General features: G+C 39.8%; 1 protein-coding gene across 2 annotated transcripts in view; it reads left to right on the top strand.

Annotated features, from left to right (window-relative positions):
• The window catches only part of ARHGAP32 (Rho GTPase activating protein 32), a 262,767-nt gene extending 246,922 nt beyond the window's left edge, over positions 1-15,845 (top strand). For both annotated transcript variants that reach the window (XM_044668328.1, XM_044668329.1), the window contains 8 exons: positions 1,087-1,194; positions 1,850-1,995; positions 3,759-3,954; positions 5,917-6,062; positions 7,874-7,945; positions 9,328-10,203; positions 10,803-11,785; positions 13,378-15,845. In XM_044668328.1, coding sequence (XP_044524263.1) covers positions 1,087-1,194; positions 1,850-1,995; positions 3,759-3,954; positions 5,917-6,062; positions 7,874-7,945; positions 9,328-10,203; positions 10,803-11,785; positions 13,378-15,642 — 4,792 coding nt within the window. In that variant the 3' untranslated portion in view covers positions 15,643-15,845. The remainder of the gene's footprint in view (positions 1-1,086; positions 1,195-1,849; positions 1,996-3,758; positions 3,955-5,916; positions 6,063-7,873; positions 7,946-9,327; positions 10,204-10,802; positions 11,786-13,377) is intronic.
• Positions 15,846-16,874: the final 1,029 nt, after the last annotated feature.

Genomic DNA, 16,874 nt, shown 5'->3' on the forward strand with positions numbered 1-16,874 from the left:
TTATCTCCCTTTTGCACATGAAGAAACAGGCTTTGTGAGATATTAATTTGTCCAGGATCACACAGTGTCTCAGTTGGAATTTGGAATTCTAACTCCAAGTCTAATGTGCATTATATAGAATTTACTATTACTAGTACTGTATTAATGATATTATAGAACCTATCATATATGAGATGAATTCCTTTTCCATTTGAGGAAGCCAGAAATGTATCCTCTTCTCCTTGACCCCCTACCCCCCAATTTCTCCTGCAATTAAAGTAGGACTTTTAAACCTTTAGAAAATTGAAGCAACTTCATTGCATTGGCATATGGTCTCCAAAAGGGTTGGTGAGGGGTGAAGACTCTGAGGTGAAGCTTAGGACAGACTGAGTTACAGAGTCACCTTTGAGAGTAGAATGAAGAGAAAGGAGAGAGACTAGGGAACCCTGATGAGACAGGAACTAGGTATGGGAAGCGACAAAGAGAATAAGCATTCATTTAGTGACAGACACTTGGCTAGATGAAAGAAAAATAACAGAGAAAGCTTATTGCTTCCTTCTCACTTTGTCACTTTGGGCCAAAGTCATATCAGAGAATAAGCAGGAGGGAGGGAGAGTAGGCCCAGGTAGTTCCTGGTCAAAGATGAAGGGGAAGGAAATCTTACCTAGCAACACCAACAGGAAGTTTAGGAAAGGTAGTTTCTGTGCCATTGTGACACTTAACTGGCACTCTTTCCCCCAAGAAGTTATTCTTGTGCCTTAAATTAGGTGTATATTGTCAGAGACCACTTGTATAAATTGTTTTCTAAATGTTGGGCCCATAACAGAGATTTATTTGATCAGGCTTGCCCAATTCTTGTTTTATTGACTTTTTGTGGTCGCAATAACCACATTCAGTATCTATAATTCCCTTCTTCCAGTTACATAATAATAAAACTCAATTGATGGCAAAACTTAATTTTATTTTAATATTCTTGGTTTCCTTTTTGCTGTTGGAGAAATATACTTTGATTCATGAGGGTTCTCTGTTTAAAAGATTGTGGAGTAGAATGCTAATTGATGAATATTTTCTGCCTAACAGATTTTTGTGTTTTGTTTCATTTTCTAGAACACTGGAATTCTTGATGAGACACTTGTCTCTTTTAGCTGACTATTGTTCTATCACAAATATGCATGCGAAGAACCTAGCAATTGTTTGGGCTCCAAATCTTCTAAGGTAACATACTTTATTTCCTGCCTTTAATAAACTTGTCATAAATATAAGATTCATTTTAACACTATCCTTTAAGAAAAATTTTAAATGCAAAATTATTTTTTATCATAATACTTCATCAAATAGGCAATTTCTTTTTCAAGTACTTTGAAAATTGTAACTCATTTGACACTGGCTTATATTCTAGCACTTAGCATAATAGGTGCTTAATAAGTGTTTATTGATTTAGAGGAATCTACATAGTACATGGCACTGTGGCCATTGTGACCATTACCTTGTGTCTCAGTTGCATTATCTGTATAATGAGAAATTTCAATAATATGTTTTGGTATCCCTTAAGTTTCCTTCATCTTTAAGATTCAGTGATTTAGTGATTCATATCTCATTGTTTGGGCAGTTAGATGGTACAGTGTTGGGCCTGGAGTCAAGAAGACTTATCTTCCTAGGTCTAAACCCATCCTTAAACACTTCCTAGCTGTAATTCGCTAAACCCTGTTTGCCTCAGTTTCCTCATCTATAAAATGATCTGGAATAAGAAATGGCTAACTACTTCCGTGTCTTTGCCAACAAAAACCAAATGTGATCATGAATAGTTGGATGACTGATATCATCTGCTTCCTTTTGTAAATATCTAATGGGAATCTGTTTTGTTCCATAGATCAAAACAGATAGAATCTGCCTGCTTTAGTGGAACAGCTGCCTTCATGGAAGTGAGAATTCAGTCTGTGGTGGTTGAATTTATTCTTAATCATGTGGATGTTCTCTTCAGCTGCAAAATCAGTGCAGTCATTCAGGATGGGGCAGGTATAGCTAAGCTTGTATTGACTCACAGTTAATTTCTCCTAAAAGCATGAAAATGGGTAAATCAATTTTCTTTTCTGTATGAACATAAAAAAGATAATGTTAGAATGTTTCCTAATTCCTTAAACAGAGGGATCATAACAAAGCCATTTACTGTGAATAAAGAAGATACTATTTGCATATATAGCCTTGCAGCATTTAAGTTCATTCTAACTTTTTAGTAATTCAGGTTTTCACCAAATTATAGCTAAAAATAATTTTGGCAGTGATGTTTACACATTTTGAAAGTTAGCAAAAGTTGAATTTATCTCATCTTTCCTGCCAAACCCTATTCCTCCTTCTAACTTCCTGGTTTCTGTTGATGACAGTGCCATTCTCTTGAGTCAGGTAGTCATTCTCTCTACTTTCCTGTCCTTTACTACCCAAATTGAATCAGTAGTAACCAATCCTCATCAGTTCTGCCTTCTCAAATTATTTCATCTTTATCCTTCTTTCCACTCCCATTGTCAAAAATGTAATTGGGACCCTCACTGCTACAGGGCATTACCACAGACTATGGTAGTAAACTCCCGGCTTAATGCTCAGTCTCATCTTTTTGCCTTTTCTGCCTTACTTCACATCATTTTCAAACAGTCTAATTGGAATACATGCTGTTTCCATACCTTGTTCTCCTGTCTCCCATATCTGTAACTTTGAACACAGTCTTATTAATAGACTACTTATACCCCATTTCTCTTTACGAGAATCCTTGTTTTTGTTTAAGAATATCAGATGGAACCTCCTCTGTGAAACCATCTTGGTGTTTTTCTTACCCTAGTACTTAGTGTTTTGCACATGGTAAGCACTTAGTAAATGCTTTTATTTTCAGTCATTCATGATTTTCCTGATTTCACCTTTCCCTTTTAACTAGAAATGATTATTACCTCCTTGAATATCACACAACCTGTCCTGTCCTATATCTTTAGTTATCTTCTTATAAGTATTTTGTTTGTGTACATGATTCAAACAAGTCCTCAATTAGAGTGTAATCTTCTTGAGACCAAAGACTCTGCTGTTTTCCACCTGGGAAAACTAGTACCTAGCCCAATGTAGTCCATTATAGGTGATTGACAAACATTTTCTTGAATTGAGCAGGTATTCTGGTTATTTTTAGGGCAGGAATACAGAAAGCCACCTAAATCTTTTTTATTAAATACTTTTTTTCTTTTTTAAAATTTTAAAATTTCTTTTTTAGAAAAATTTTCCATAGTTACATGACTCATGTTCTTACTCCCCCCCCACATAGCCAATGCGCATTTCCAGTGGTTTTAACATGTGTCATCTATCATGACTTATTTACATATTATTGATAGTTATATTGGTGAGGTCGTTTCGAGTCTACATCCCCAATCATGTCTGCATCAACCCATGTGTTCAAGCAGTTGTTTTTCTTCTGTGTTTTCACTCCTATAGTTCTTTCTCTGAATGTGGGTAATGTTCTTTTCCATAAATCCCTCAGAATTGTCCTGGGTCATTGCATTGCTGCTGGTACAGAGGTCCATTACATTCTATTTTACCACAGTATATCAGTCTCTGTATACAATGTTCTTCTGGCTCTGCTCCTTCCACTCTGCATCAATTCCTAGAGGCCTTTCCAGTTCACATGGAATTCCTCCAGTTTATTATTCCTTTTAGCACAATAGTATTCCATCACTAGCATATAACACAATTTGTTCAGCCACACTTTTTTTTCTGTGCTAGGATTAACGTCCCCATTATATTTACAGCTTCTCTTTCAAGGCCCAAGTCCCTGTTAGTGTCCTCTCCATCCACCAAACTACTGACATTGGAAGAAGCCCAGGCACGAACACAAGCTCAGGTCAATTCTCCAACTGTGCCTGACAACAAATATATCGAGGTGGGAGACGGTCCTGCTGCACTTCAAGGAAAATTCCACACTATAATTGAGTTCCCTCTTGAAAGGTGAAGTATCTTTAATTTTCATTCAGGTTCAGATTTTAAACTGTATTTCAATGTTGTAACCAAGGGAAGACTCCAGAAGGGTCTTGCGTATGAGTCATATTAGCCAACTTATAATGAGTCCATGGTATGACATGGCATTCAAGAAAACTAGTAAGTTCTTAGTCTGTATTGAGAGGCTTCGAATCTAGGTACAAGACTGTGAAGGTCTCTCTGTAATAGGCCCTCAACATATCACAACTACAGTGTGAGTTAGGTCCTAAGCAACATTTTCTAGAAAAGATATTGTTAAGTTGGAAATCATGCCTTTATGAGGATTGGCTGAAGGAAATGGAAATGTTTAGCCAGAAAAAGAGAAAAAATGTTTTGGGAAACAGAACTAGTTCATAGAAGGGAGTTTGTATTTGTTTTGCTTGGTCCCAGAGCAGAGTTAGCAATGGGTAGAAGCTGCAGAGGGCTACCTTAGCAGGTAGTGAGTTCTCCCTCGTTGGAAGTCTATAATCACAGGTGAGCGACCTCTTATTTTTCCTTAAAATGTATAACATGCATACCACTCAGGCTCTTTGCTTGCTTTATTTTTAAGGGAAACATTATGCCTCCATTTTAAATGATATTCCAGCTGGGGTTAACTCTTACCACTCTGTTTTTCTGATGCATATGTCTATCTCTATTTTTTCATATATGTACACACATACAGGTTTGTATAAATGTATATCTTTGAGTACCTTTCATTTGTCACCTCTGTTTGATAGCAGTGTTCTTTGTCACTTGTTCTTTGCGCCTTGCCCTATGAAATTCCTCTTCAAACAAAAGCCCTACTGCCCTCTTTAAAAACCATAGCATGAGGGGACAGCTAGCTGACTCAGTGGATTGAGGGCCAGGCCTAGAGAAGTTCTGGGTTCAGATGTGGCCTCAGACACTTCCTAGCTGCATGACCCTGGGCAAGGCTTTCAACCCCCATTGCCTAACCCTCAATACTCTTCTGCCTTGGAACCAATACACAGTGCTGATTCCAAGACCGAATGTAAGGGTTTAAAAACAAAACATAATGTCTTAGGGGCAGCTAGGTAGCACAAGGGATAGAATGTCAAGCTTAGAGTTGAGAAGGCCTAGGTTAGCTTTAGCGAAGTATTGGCATGCATGCAGAGCCGGAGCTGCACGGTTCTCCCTCTTCCCAGTGCCAGATGGCATACCCTTCTCCTCTGTCTAGCCCTTCCTCCCGTCGTTCTTCGGGGTAATGTGGGGGGCTCACAGGCAGCTTGAAATTGCAGTCTGGGCATGCAGACTTGAAAACCTTCACCAACACTGGCCTAGGTTCAAATCTGGCCTCAAATACTTACTAGCTATGTGACCTTGGGCTAGTCACTTAACCCCAATTGCCTAGCCCTTGCTGTTTTAGAATCAGTACTTTGTATTGATTCTAATAAAGAAGGTAATAGTTTTTTTAAAAAAACTATTATATGAGGAAATTAAAGCTTTATATAAAATTTTCCTCTTAATTAAATATTTCCTATTCCATTTCCTAGATATGATCAGACATCATCAATGTTGAGAAGGAAACAGATCTGTGTGAGGCAGTGTGGTATGAGCACTAGAGAGGACCTGGGGTTCAAACCCTGGCCAATATTTTCTTTCACCATGAAAAAGTTACTTCACTTTTCTCCATCTGTTTCCTCATCTTAAAAATGAGTAGTTTGGACTTAGGAATGACTCTAAAATCCCACCTTGCTCTGAATCTATGATTCTATGAAATCATAATATGGCCAGTATAGAGTTCTTAAGTACTATTCTGATATCTGATTTGCTTGGTAAATGTTACCTTCAAGATTTACTTAAAAAAGAATATTTAAAGGTATTTCACTTTGATATTTTGCAAACTTCTTGATTTTTTTCATGTTTCTTATTTTCTTGTAATAACTTTTAGCCCATTGATATTTTAGCATAGATATCTTTCTCTTATCTTAGGAAAAGACCCCCAAACAAAATGAAGAAATCTCCTGTGGGCAGTTGGCGTTCCTTTTTCAATTTAGGAAAATCATCCTCTGTGTCTAAACGGAAACTTCAGCGTAATGAGAGTGAGCCTTCAGAGATGAAAGCAATGGCTCTAAAAGGTGAGTGCCCCATGCTTAAGCTCCCATTAGAATGTCTTTCATTACTCTAGATCACTTTCCTTCAAAGGCAGGGCTATGGCCTGACCACAAGGACACATGGCATGACCTCACCAATTGTTTTATCAACCAATTAGAATGGCACAAGATGAGTCCCTCCTTTGTCTCCGTTTGGCACATCTGACCTTGGCTCTAACACAACTGCACTTCGTTCTTTATATATTAAGATCCCTCAACTCACACTCACTCAACCCTCTTCCATTATTGGCCCATGACTTAAGCCCCTGCAGCAGATACCCAGCCATAATTCCTCCCATACTTGGCTCCTAGTTCACCTCCTGGCTGCAGCAAGCACCATTCTACAAGTGAAAGTGAGAAAGAGGCCTCTCCCATCCCACCCTGTTTCTTTTTTAGTGGTCTAGAGTGACTGTCCCAGGATGGGTGTGTTGCAGTCAACACTTGCATTATTGCATTATCTTTCTCCTAAAATGTATTTATCTTTGGAACTTGCATATTACTGTTAAGAATACCACCAGTCCTCTAGGTTCGCTACTTCATTGTCATCTTTAGTCTACTTCACAGTCATTTACCAAATCTTTTTGTTTCTATGTCTGCAATATCTCTGGCATCTGTCCACTTCTCTCTACTTACACAACCCACCAATCTAGTTCAGGCCTTTATCACCTCTCTGTGGAGTACTACAAATCTCCTACTTGACCTACCTCCCTCAAGTCTTTCTATCTCTAATTTATGTTTCACAGAACTAAAGTATACCTAAAGTATTTCTGACCATATCACTCCTTACTCAGTAAACTCCCATGGATCATTATTAACTCTAATAAAAATTATTCCATTATGTCTTATTTAAAAATTTTCTAATTTAATGTAAGTTTGTTAATGTACATGATTATTGGGGCAGTCCTGTCTATACTTAACTTATAAATAAATGTGTGCACATTGGGAAAACATGCTCAGATCCCTTTTACAGATTAGGGTACCTATTTAGTAGCATATTATCTGAACATATTAACACATAACATGCATGCAGTTATGTTACTTATTGCCACAAGCATGTTACTTACATGTTATATGTAGTCATCTGCTTATATAATTTCTTTACCTATATGCCTATAAGACACTCTAAAAATGAGTTGTAATATAAATTAAATAGAAACACATAGGAAATTGTTTATACAAACTATATTAATTTATAACATTTGTAATGACATATGTAATTTCAAATGCTTTGCTTATTTTTAATACACATTTTGCAGTGAATACCATCTTTGGGAGTGTTACGTAGACTATCATAGAACATAGCATATCATTGGATTTTATAGAGTGTGCTATCTCACCTGGTTTATTGCATACGTTTTTCAGTTGTATAGCATTAACTTCCAGAAAACTTACATCTTTATGACCTATTGGCTTAATGGTAAGAGTATTTAAATAGATCAGCATACAAGTGCCATTAGAAAAACAACTCCAAGCACACAAAACTTACCAACTAGCCTCAGTAGCATCTTCATTTAGTAAGAAAAGAAATTTCAGGGTTGTAATGTTCAGTCAGAAAATATGAACCCAGAAAGTTTGAGAGATACAAAAGGAATAGTTCCTGTTTTTAAGAGATATACAATCTTTTAGAAAAATAAAATTTATAAATAGTTTTACAAGATAGCATTAGGCAAAGTACATAACAAAGTACCAAATAAAATTGACATTCACTAGCTTAAACTATGTAAATTTTAATATGGTGTTCCTTTTCATAACATATATAGTGAATAATAAAAATATCATGTGCTTTGGTTCTTCAGGGAGCAGGGCAGAAGGAACCCTCCGCTCAGCTAAAAGTGAAGAGTCTCTTACTTCTCTTCATGCAGTTGATGGTAAGAATGAAATCACCAGTTAATCTATAGTATATTTAATTTTTAAAATACAGTATTATTGTCTGTACTTTTTTTTTTAAACCCTTACCTTCCATCTTAGAGTCCAATACTGTGTATTGACTCCAAGGCAGAAGAGTGGTAAGGGTAGGCAATGGGGGTCAAGTGACTTGCCCAGGGTCACACGGCTGGGAAGTGTCTGAGGCCAGATTTGAACTTGGGACCTCCCGTCTCTAGGCCTGGCTCTCAAGCCACTGAGGTACCCAGCTGCCCCCTATTGTCTGTACTTTTAAATATCAGTCATATCTTTTGAGGCAGTCTGTTGGTGAATATTTAGCCTTTGTCTTATTAAGTGCTCTGATCTGTTTATATTTGTTAAGATAAAGTTGTTTCATGGTTTGGTATATTGTCAGTCTTTAATCTTTGCTTTTGGGTTTGCACTGAAACAGCTTAAGTATTTTACACATGGTAATACCTGACTAGGACTTGCTATAAACTAGTATACTTATTAAATTTCACTCTATGGAGACAATGTCATCCATTAAATGATTAAAACTGTATACAAAACAAAAAATTGAGTATCTAGTCTGATGAGAATCATAGATCTAGATCAGGACTTCAGAGGTTATATGGTCCAAAACCCCAATTTTATAGATAAGTATTCTCTCTGCAGAAAAAGGTTCAGAGCCTCTGTTGTGCCAACATAAAATCAGTTCCGTAAGTTAAATTTAATATCATTTATCCTTATCTTGATGACATTTTGAAGAATTCACTACCAGTAGAGTTATGTGTTTGGGGTTCTCAAAGTTTAAGAGCCTAAACAGTGATTCTAGACTTTTCTTTTCACCTTCTCCAAAGTCAAATAACATTTTAGTTACTTCAATTTAGAACATTCTTCCAGTCCTAATACATGATATAAGAAAAAATGTTACTTTTCATTGTGCGTATCACATGCATTTGAAAGGAGTCATATAAAGTAACTGTCTCTTTGTACTTCTTGTTCTTTCTAATCAGTTTTCAAATGACTATTCTCATTCCCTCAAATCCTCACAGTTTCTAGTGAGGTCAAGATGAGTTTGCCTAAGGTATAAAGAAAACTTGCTCAAGGTCACAAATTGAGTCAGTGGCAAAACTAGGAATTGGAAACTCCAGGAGTTTTACTGTCCTTCTTGCCCTCCCTGTCCATAAAATGCTACTTTCTCCTTTTACTAACTCATCTCAGATTTTCAGACTTTTTGGATGATATTTTTTCAGCACTAAATGGTCCATATATATCCATTGACTATTATCAGAAAGAAAAGTAAGGCATTTCCCCCCCTTCCCTTTCTAGTCCTTATGGTATGTGTTCATGACATTAATTAGTTGATTTTGTTATTTGTTGCCAGGTGACTCTAAACTCTTTCGACCTAGGAGACCCCGATCTAGCAGCGATGCATTGTCTGCCTCTTTTAATGGAGAAATGCTTGGAAACCGATGCAATTCATATGATAACCTGCCCCATGACAATGAAAGTGAAGAAGAAGAAGGACTTTTACATATTCCAGCCCTCATGTCCCCTCATTTGGCAGAAGATGTTGACTTAAGCCCACCAGACATTGGAGTAGCCAGCTTGGATTTTGATCCCATGTCATTTCAGTGTAGTCCTCCCAAGGCTGAATCAGAGTGCTTGGAAAGCACTGCCTCCCTCTTAGATTCAGTAGGATTTCCCAAGGACAAGACAAGCACCAGTAAAAATGAAGCAGAGGCAGGGAGTCAGTCTCAAACTCCTGGCAGTACTAACAGCTCTGAACCTGTATCTCCACTTCAGGAGAAATTAAGTCCATTCTTTACGCTGGACCTGAGCCCAACTGAAGACAAAGTATCCAAGCCATCTTCATTCACAGAGAAGGTTGTTTATGCTTTTTCTCCAAAAATAGGACGGAAATTAAGCAAATCACCCTCTATCAACATATCAGAGCCAATCTCTGTGACTGTTCCCAGTCGAGTGTCAGAAGTCATTGGCACAGTTCCAAACTCAACATCACAAAATGCATCTTCCCCAACCTGGAGCAAGGGCTTTGGAGAAAGTGACATTGTCAATAAGTCCCCTACTCAGGTAGTAATAATAAGGACAAATGAGAGAGATTCCCGAGAAGTGTGCCAGTCTGAAGTCCAGTCTCTAGACCAGGTGGCTGCTGAGGCAGTAGGATTGCCAGGGAAAGTGGAACAGTCCATCTCCAGCAGTCAGAGTAAGGCTGTACCTTCTGGACAGGCTCAGACAGGTACTGTTGGTTTTCTTCCATTCTTTCTTTAAGTTCAAAGGGATCTACAATACTTTGTGCCACCTATGCCTTTAAAAAGGGAAATAAATTTCAGAGGGCTTGCTTTTCAGGGTTGTGGCCAATGACTCGAGCCCTAGTAAAACTCTTGAGGGCCAGTGGCCTCTCATTGAGGCCTCAGAGTCCTGTTTGTGTCTTTTGACAGTTAGAATTCCTGCATAATTTTTGCACAACATTGTAACTTTTGGTTCATGTGTATAAGAAACTTTCTCGTAACAATTTACCAGCATTTGAAGGGGCCCCGAACTTGTTTTTCAGTTATTTTCAAGCCAGGGTAGGGTGCCTGCCTTCTTTTGCTTTCCGTCTCTAGAATCCAAGAGGAAATTGAGATCTGTAAACAATCTGTTTTAATTTTCTTTCTGAACCAGCTGTATTTTCTATAGCTTTTGCATGTGGGACAGAAGATCAAGAATGGCCATTATGAGATGTGGAAAGCAGCTTTTTTTTTTAAACTGGTCACAGGGGGAATATTTTGCTGTCCAGGCAGGATTACATAAGACTACCTTTTCACTCTCATTTTTTTTCCCCTAATTTCCTACTAGGAGCAGTTGCCCATGACTCCCCTCAGGATCTTGTTCCTGTCAGTTCAGTCTCTCTTATACCACCACCACCACCTCCAAAAAATGCAGCACGTATGTTGGCCTTAGCATTGGCTGAGTCTGCGCAGCAAGCTTCAACTCAGTCATTGAAGAGACCAGGGAATTCTCATGTTGGTTGTCCAAATTATGGAGACACTACATTGGTGACACCTGAAGATAAACAGCCCAGTTCTTATATTAGTTTTCCTTTAGAGAAACCATGTTTCCATTCTAGTATGCCATCAGAACAGCTTCACCTCCAAAATGCATCATCTGGAAATTATGACCAGCCTAAGCTGGGAGTTATGGTAGCTGAGGATCACTCCAACTCGATTCCAGTTGAACCTGTGGAGCAGCCATATCACTCGATAGGTTCACCAGTGAATCAGGCCCATATGACCCATTTTCCTGGGGAGTCAGAAAAGGCCGAGATTGCCATGGCAACATTAGTGGACTCGGACAAGATTGACAGTCATGTTGTTTTGCATGAAAATACAGGAAAGACCAACATCCGAACTGTTTCTTTTGGGAACCAAGATGAACCCCATATCCACTTCTCCAGTGGAGAGCAGCTTCTTTCATCTTTGGATACATCTGTAGATAAATCACAACTTTCTTCAGAAGGTGAAGAAAAGGTAACCTCTCCTTACAGTTTGCCTGTCGACAAAATCCACCCTTCTCCTGGGTCCCCTGTAGACAAAGCTGCTGCAGCTCCAACAGTTTACATGACACCTACTCCAGCACCAAGTGAAATAAGCACCAGGGAAACTAGCTGGGATATGGTTGGCCAACTTCCATCTTCTGCTGACCTTGTCTCCACCCTGCAGCGCACCCATAGAGCTAACCGCCCTCCTCTGTCCCATCCTTCTCAGAGACCAGCAGAGCAGCAGCTAGTGGTGGCACAGGTACCAGCAGCAACCAGTGCAGGACTAAATAATTCTCACAAGGTAAGAAGGGGAGGGAAAGTGATGCGGAAGGTACCTTTTCCAAAGGTATGTTTTTTGTTAATGGGTGCAATGAGCTGTTTTGCTCAGGTATGAACGTATACATCTGAGTCTTATGGGATGCTTCTGGAAATAGTTTATATTTCAGATTGGAATCTCTTTGGTAATTCCTGAATTGAATGACTTACTAATCAGCTTGAGTTGGCACTGTTTGGTAGCTACTTTTCTGTTGGTTTTTGCTTTGGGAATGGAGCAAGACAGCATTATTACCAAATCACTGTAGCTTGATTTTGTCTTCTCCCTTTTCTTCCTAGGCTGTTCAGGTCCTTCACTGAATAGTAACCTAAAGGAAGCATGGTCTATTGAGTCAAACTGGACTTTAGGTATCAGGGTTTACAAGTTCTTTCTTTATGTCCACCACTGACCGACTGTGACTTTGGGCAAGTCATTTAACCTCTGTGCCTCAATTACAACTACCAAAAAAAATAAATAACAAATTTCCTATAATGTATAAGAGATCTTATACTTCCTATCTATTGACCACCACAGAAATGTAAAAAAATCCTATGGAATTAACAGTACTAGATATATTTAAAAAACTTTAACTAGCCACTTTGATCACAGTCAAACACTTACTATCTTGAGATAATGAATATTCTATGTGGGGTACAAAAATTAAGATTTAGGTTATTTTTCATTCTAAGCACTATAGGTTTCTTTCAGTCAGTTGGGAGAGGCCTTCTAGTTCAGTGAAAGAATGATGGTATCAGTCAGAGGACCTTGCATTCAAGTCCAAGTTCAGCTACTTACTGCATGTGGATCCACAGATAAGCCTCTTCTCTCTGGGCCTCTGTTTCTTTTTCTGTAAAATTTGAGAAGATTGGACCAGATAACCTTTACAGTTCCTTTCTTCTGTGGATCTATGATCCTATCATCCTATGAATATGAGCAAAAAGGGTCTAGATTCATCTGCTTCACAGATGATACCATTTCTAGAATCCCTGTCTCTAGCTTGTCAAACTGGCCACATTGTTAGATCTGCCCTCTGATCCCAAAGTAAAGTAACTCTCAGGGTAAAGCATCTTTCTTTTTCTTCCTGTGAACTGGTCTAGCATACAGTAGTCAGCCACCATTCGCAAGTTTTTTTGAGAGTTTGACTACATTATATTCGAGAGAAAATTCTTGATGTTCAGGCCAACTATGATCAACATCTATACTTTAGCCAGTAATATGATAGGAACATATTTTAATTGCTAACCTAATTCTCAAGCTTGTATTCTCAGTGGCATTGATTGACAGAATACAATTTCCCAACAGTACATTAAAAGAACTTCAATTAACAACATGTATGTATATTGGGAAATCAGTAGGGCAAAAATAATTCTCTAAGAATGAAAATAATAGCATTCTTAAAATAAGAGCAACAATAGATATTCCTTTTTTCCAACTGCTGAAAGACTTCATTTTGCTATCTAAGGCAGTAACTAACTAGGTAATTCAGGTAAATATGCAATTGTGGTTGACTCTGTATTTTGGCCCGTTCAAAGGAGCTCAGAAAACAAAGTAGATACATCATATTTGTTTTCTTTCGATAGGTTCGTGGATTAGCTTCAGTTCCTGAGAAGCCACCTGAACCCAGAGTAGCAGAATCTTCTTCAGTCTTTTCCTGTGATGGTAGTACTACTACTCTCTGTGCCACCTATGCTTCCACTATCCCTCCAGGCCTTCCTGAAAAGGTCTGGGAGGGGGCCAGGGCCCCCCCGCTCCACCTGCGTTCTGAATCTGTTCCCACACACACCTCCCAAGGCTTCACGCTGCCAGTCCCACCTACCAGGACAATGGACAGTAAGATTGCTACCGCCATACACTCGGGTAATGCTGACGGAGTCACGACGTCCAGTTATCATTCCTTTATTACTGCTTCATCGGCCTCCATGGATGATCCTTTGCCTCCACTGCCCCCTGTCCCTCAGCCTAAACATGCCTCTCAGAAAGCACCTTTCCCATCTTATGTGAGGCCTGATATCGTGACTGACTCTGTAGGCACAGAAAACTGTTTGCATCTTGGCTTGGCTTCCACCTGTCAATTCCGTCCACAGAGTGTCCCCCCACATCACCATAAGCCTGAGCAGCACCAAGTCTTTGGCTCCAGATCAGAGACACCAAGTTGCATGGGTCCCCGCTATAATACATATGTGCCCCCTGGAAAAAATTCCTCTGGGTACCACTCAAAGCCATGCAGCCGGGTGGAGTATGTGTCCTCTGTGAGCCCATCCCTTCGGAGCGCTTGTTATCCTGAAGACATTCCTCCGTACCCCACTATCCGCAGAGTGCAGTCCCTGCATGCCCCTCCAACCTCCATGATCCGTTCTGTCCCCATTTCTCGGACGGAAGTGCCCCCCGACGACGAGCCATCCTACTGCCCGCGGCCCCTCTACCAGTATAAGCCATATCAGTCATCCCAGGCCCGCTCCGATTACCACGTGACTCAGCTGCAGCCTTACTTTGAGAATGGCCGAGTTCACTACCGGTATAGTCCTTACTCCAGTTCTTCTGGCCCCTATTATGCTTCTGATGGGGCCTTCTATGACATGGACGCTTATGGCACAGTCCAGCTGAGGCCGCTGCATCGTGTGCCCAACCGTGACTTCAATGTCTACAATCCCAGGCTGCAGGGAAAGACCTTCTACCGTTACCCTGGGGCGCCGCCTCGCCCCCCGGGCAACATCGTGGGCTACCTTTCTGGGAATGAGCACAATCTTATCAATGTGACTTCTGTGGCGGATGGCAAACATGTATACGCTTCCTGGGACCTGGAAGACATGGAAAAATACCGTATACAGTCCATCCGACGGGAAAGCCGGGCCCGGCAGAAGGTCAAAGGGCCAGTGATGTCCCAGTATGACAACATGACTCCTGCTGTGCAGGATGACATGGGGGGCATTTATGTCATTCATCTACGGAGCAAATCAGATCCTGGGAAAACTGGACTTCTTTCAGTGGCAGAAGGGAAAGAAGGGAGATATCCCACAAAGGCAGTGACCCCAGAGGGAGATGACCGCTTCTATAAAAAGCATCCTGAGCCAGAGTTAGACAGAGCCCATTACCACGGAGGCTATGGCAATGGGCAGTCAGAGAAGCCGTCTCTTCCTCTGAAGCAAAGCAGCCTCAGGAACAGAAAAATTCATGATGTGAGCACCAATCCCTCTGAGCACAGGGCACACCAGGAAGCAAGCCATAGGCAGTTATGTGAATCGAAAAATGGGTCCCCCTATCCCCCTGGACCTGGCCAGTTAGATTATGGGACTAAAGGCATCCCAGACACTTCTGAACCAGTTAGCTACCATCCTGTAGGAGGGAAATACAGTACGCTAGGCCAGGAGACTTTGAGATTGAACCACAAAGAAGTGAGGCCCTCTGAAGAGCTGGAGCGGACACGGATCCGGCAGCCCCCTGGCCCAGAGAAACTCTCAAGAGACTGTTATAAGGAAGATGAGCGTCCTGCACCATCCATTCCCCCACCCAAGCCAGAGCGGAGTCACAGCCTGAAATTGCATCATACACAGAGCATGGAGAGGGACCCCAATCTGCTGTACCAGTACCAAACGCATGGCAAACGCCAAAGCAATATGACTGTATTATCTCAGTATGAGAATTTGGATGATTATCACTCTATGCCTCAGCACCAGCGGGGAGGGCTTGGAGGAGGAGGAGGAGGAGGAGGAGGAATGGGTACATTCATACCTCCTGGCTTTCCCCATCCACAAAATAGGACATATGCCACAGCTCTGGGTCAAGGGGCTTTTCTTTCCACAGAGTTGTCCTTGCAGAATCCTGAAACACAGATCCATGCAGAATGAGCCCTGGGAACAATAGAGTTAAAGCAGCCTCTGCTGGACAGTGGACTGTTTTATTTTTTCAATGACCAAAAAGATTAAAAAAATACACACAAAAATAAAAAAAAAGCAACCAAAATATCCCAATAAGAAAAGGAAACAAACTATCATCTTTTTTCCTCCCCATCACCACATCACCCATCCGCAGACTCTGTTGTGTGTGTCATTTAAAGGAGGTCCGAATGATTGTGGAGAGTTTCATTTTGAATATATAGCAAAGAATTTGTCAGAGACCAAAATCACTAAAGAAAGCAAATTTAGAGTGATATTGGGGGCTGTTGCTGCTTTTAAAATTAACATTGCCTTTTTTTTTCTTAGTACTTGGTATTTATAGTACAGAGAAACTGACATTAATTGCTGGTAGGATTTTACATCTATTGCTAGGTTCCTACTGAACTATCCCCCAGTAAATGCTAAGTAACATCCTCAGAATATCAGGTCATTCTCACCTAATCACTCCTCTCTTTTAAAGGTCAGGTATGCTAAAGTCAGAAAATTACTACTACTTTAATTAGGAAATACAGTTATTAAGAGTTTAAGAAAAGAAATTATTTATCCTCCAATCTGAAAACATTAAAAAATGTATTATTCTTCTCAGCACCCCATGAAAACTGTCTATTTTTCACAATTCTGTTAATGACCTTGTAAAAATGCAAAAAAAAAAAAAAAAAGAATTTTCATTAGAAATAGCAGTGAAGCTTATAAATGAAAGAAGAAAAAAAGTCCTCATTCTTATTGTGGCTTAGTTAGCAACAGAAAACTGCCAGTTCCTTTACTGTACTTATTACCATTGAATTTTTATAAAAGATCTTGGTAAATTATAATTTCTAGTATAAACATTTCATACCACTGTCCTAGAAATTACAGCAGCATGGTTTGGCTGGATAAACACAGAGAATATACCCTAATTTACAAATTTATTGTGTGTTAATCTTTTGTTTCTAAACCAGAGTGCAGGTTACCTGGGAATTCTTAATTAGGTACCAGTTATTTATGGGAACATGTAAGCTATTATAATACCTACTTAGTACGCTGTACCATATCACTATCCCATGGAGCTCTGTGCAGTTACCATGTAAGTACTGAGTGAATACATGTTCTTTGTTCACTGTGTATTTAGTGTGATCACTATTTTATTGTAATTGTCATTCACACCAGCATTTCAGGTACATCACTTTGTAACTCTGTAGAAAGGT

The sequence above is a fragment of the Gracilinanus agilis genome, chromosome 3 (assembly GCF_016433145.1).
Source record: "Gracilinanus agilis isolate LMUSP501 chromosome 3, AgileGrace, whole genome shotgun sequence".
Taxonomy (NCBI): domain Eukaryota; kingdom Metazoa; phylum Chordata; class Mammalia; order Didelphimorphia; family Didelphidae; genus Gracilinanus; species Gracilinanus agilis.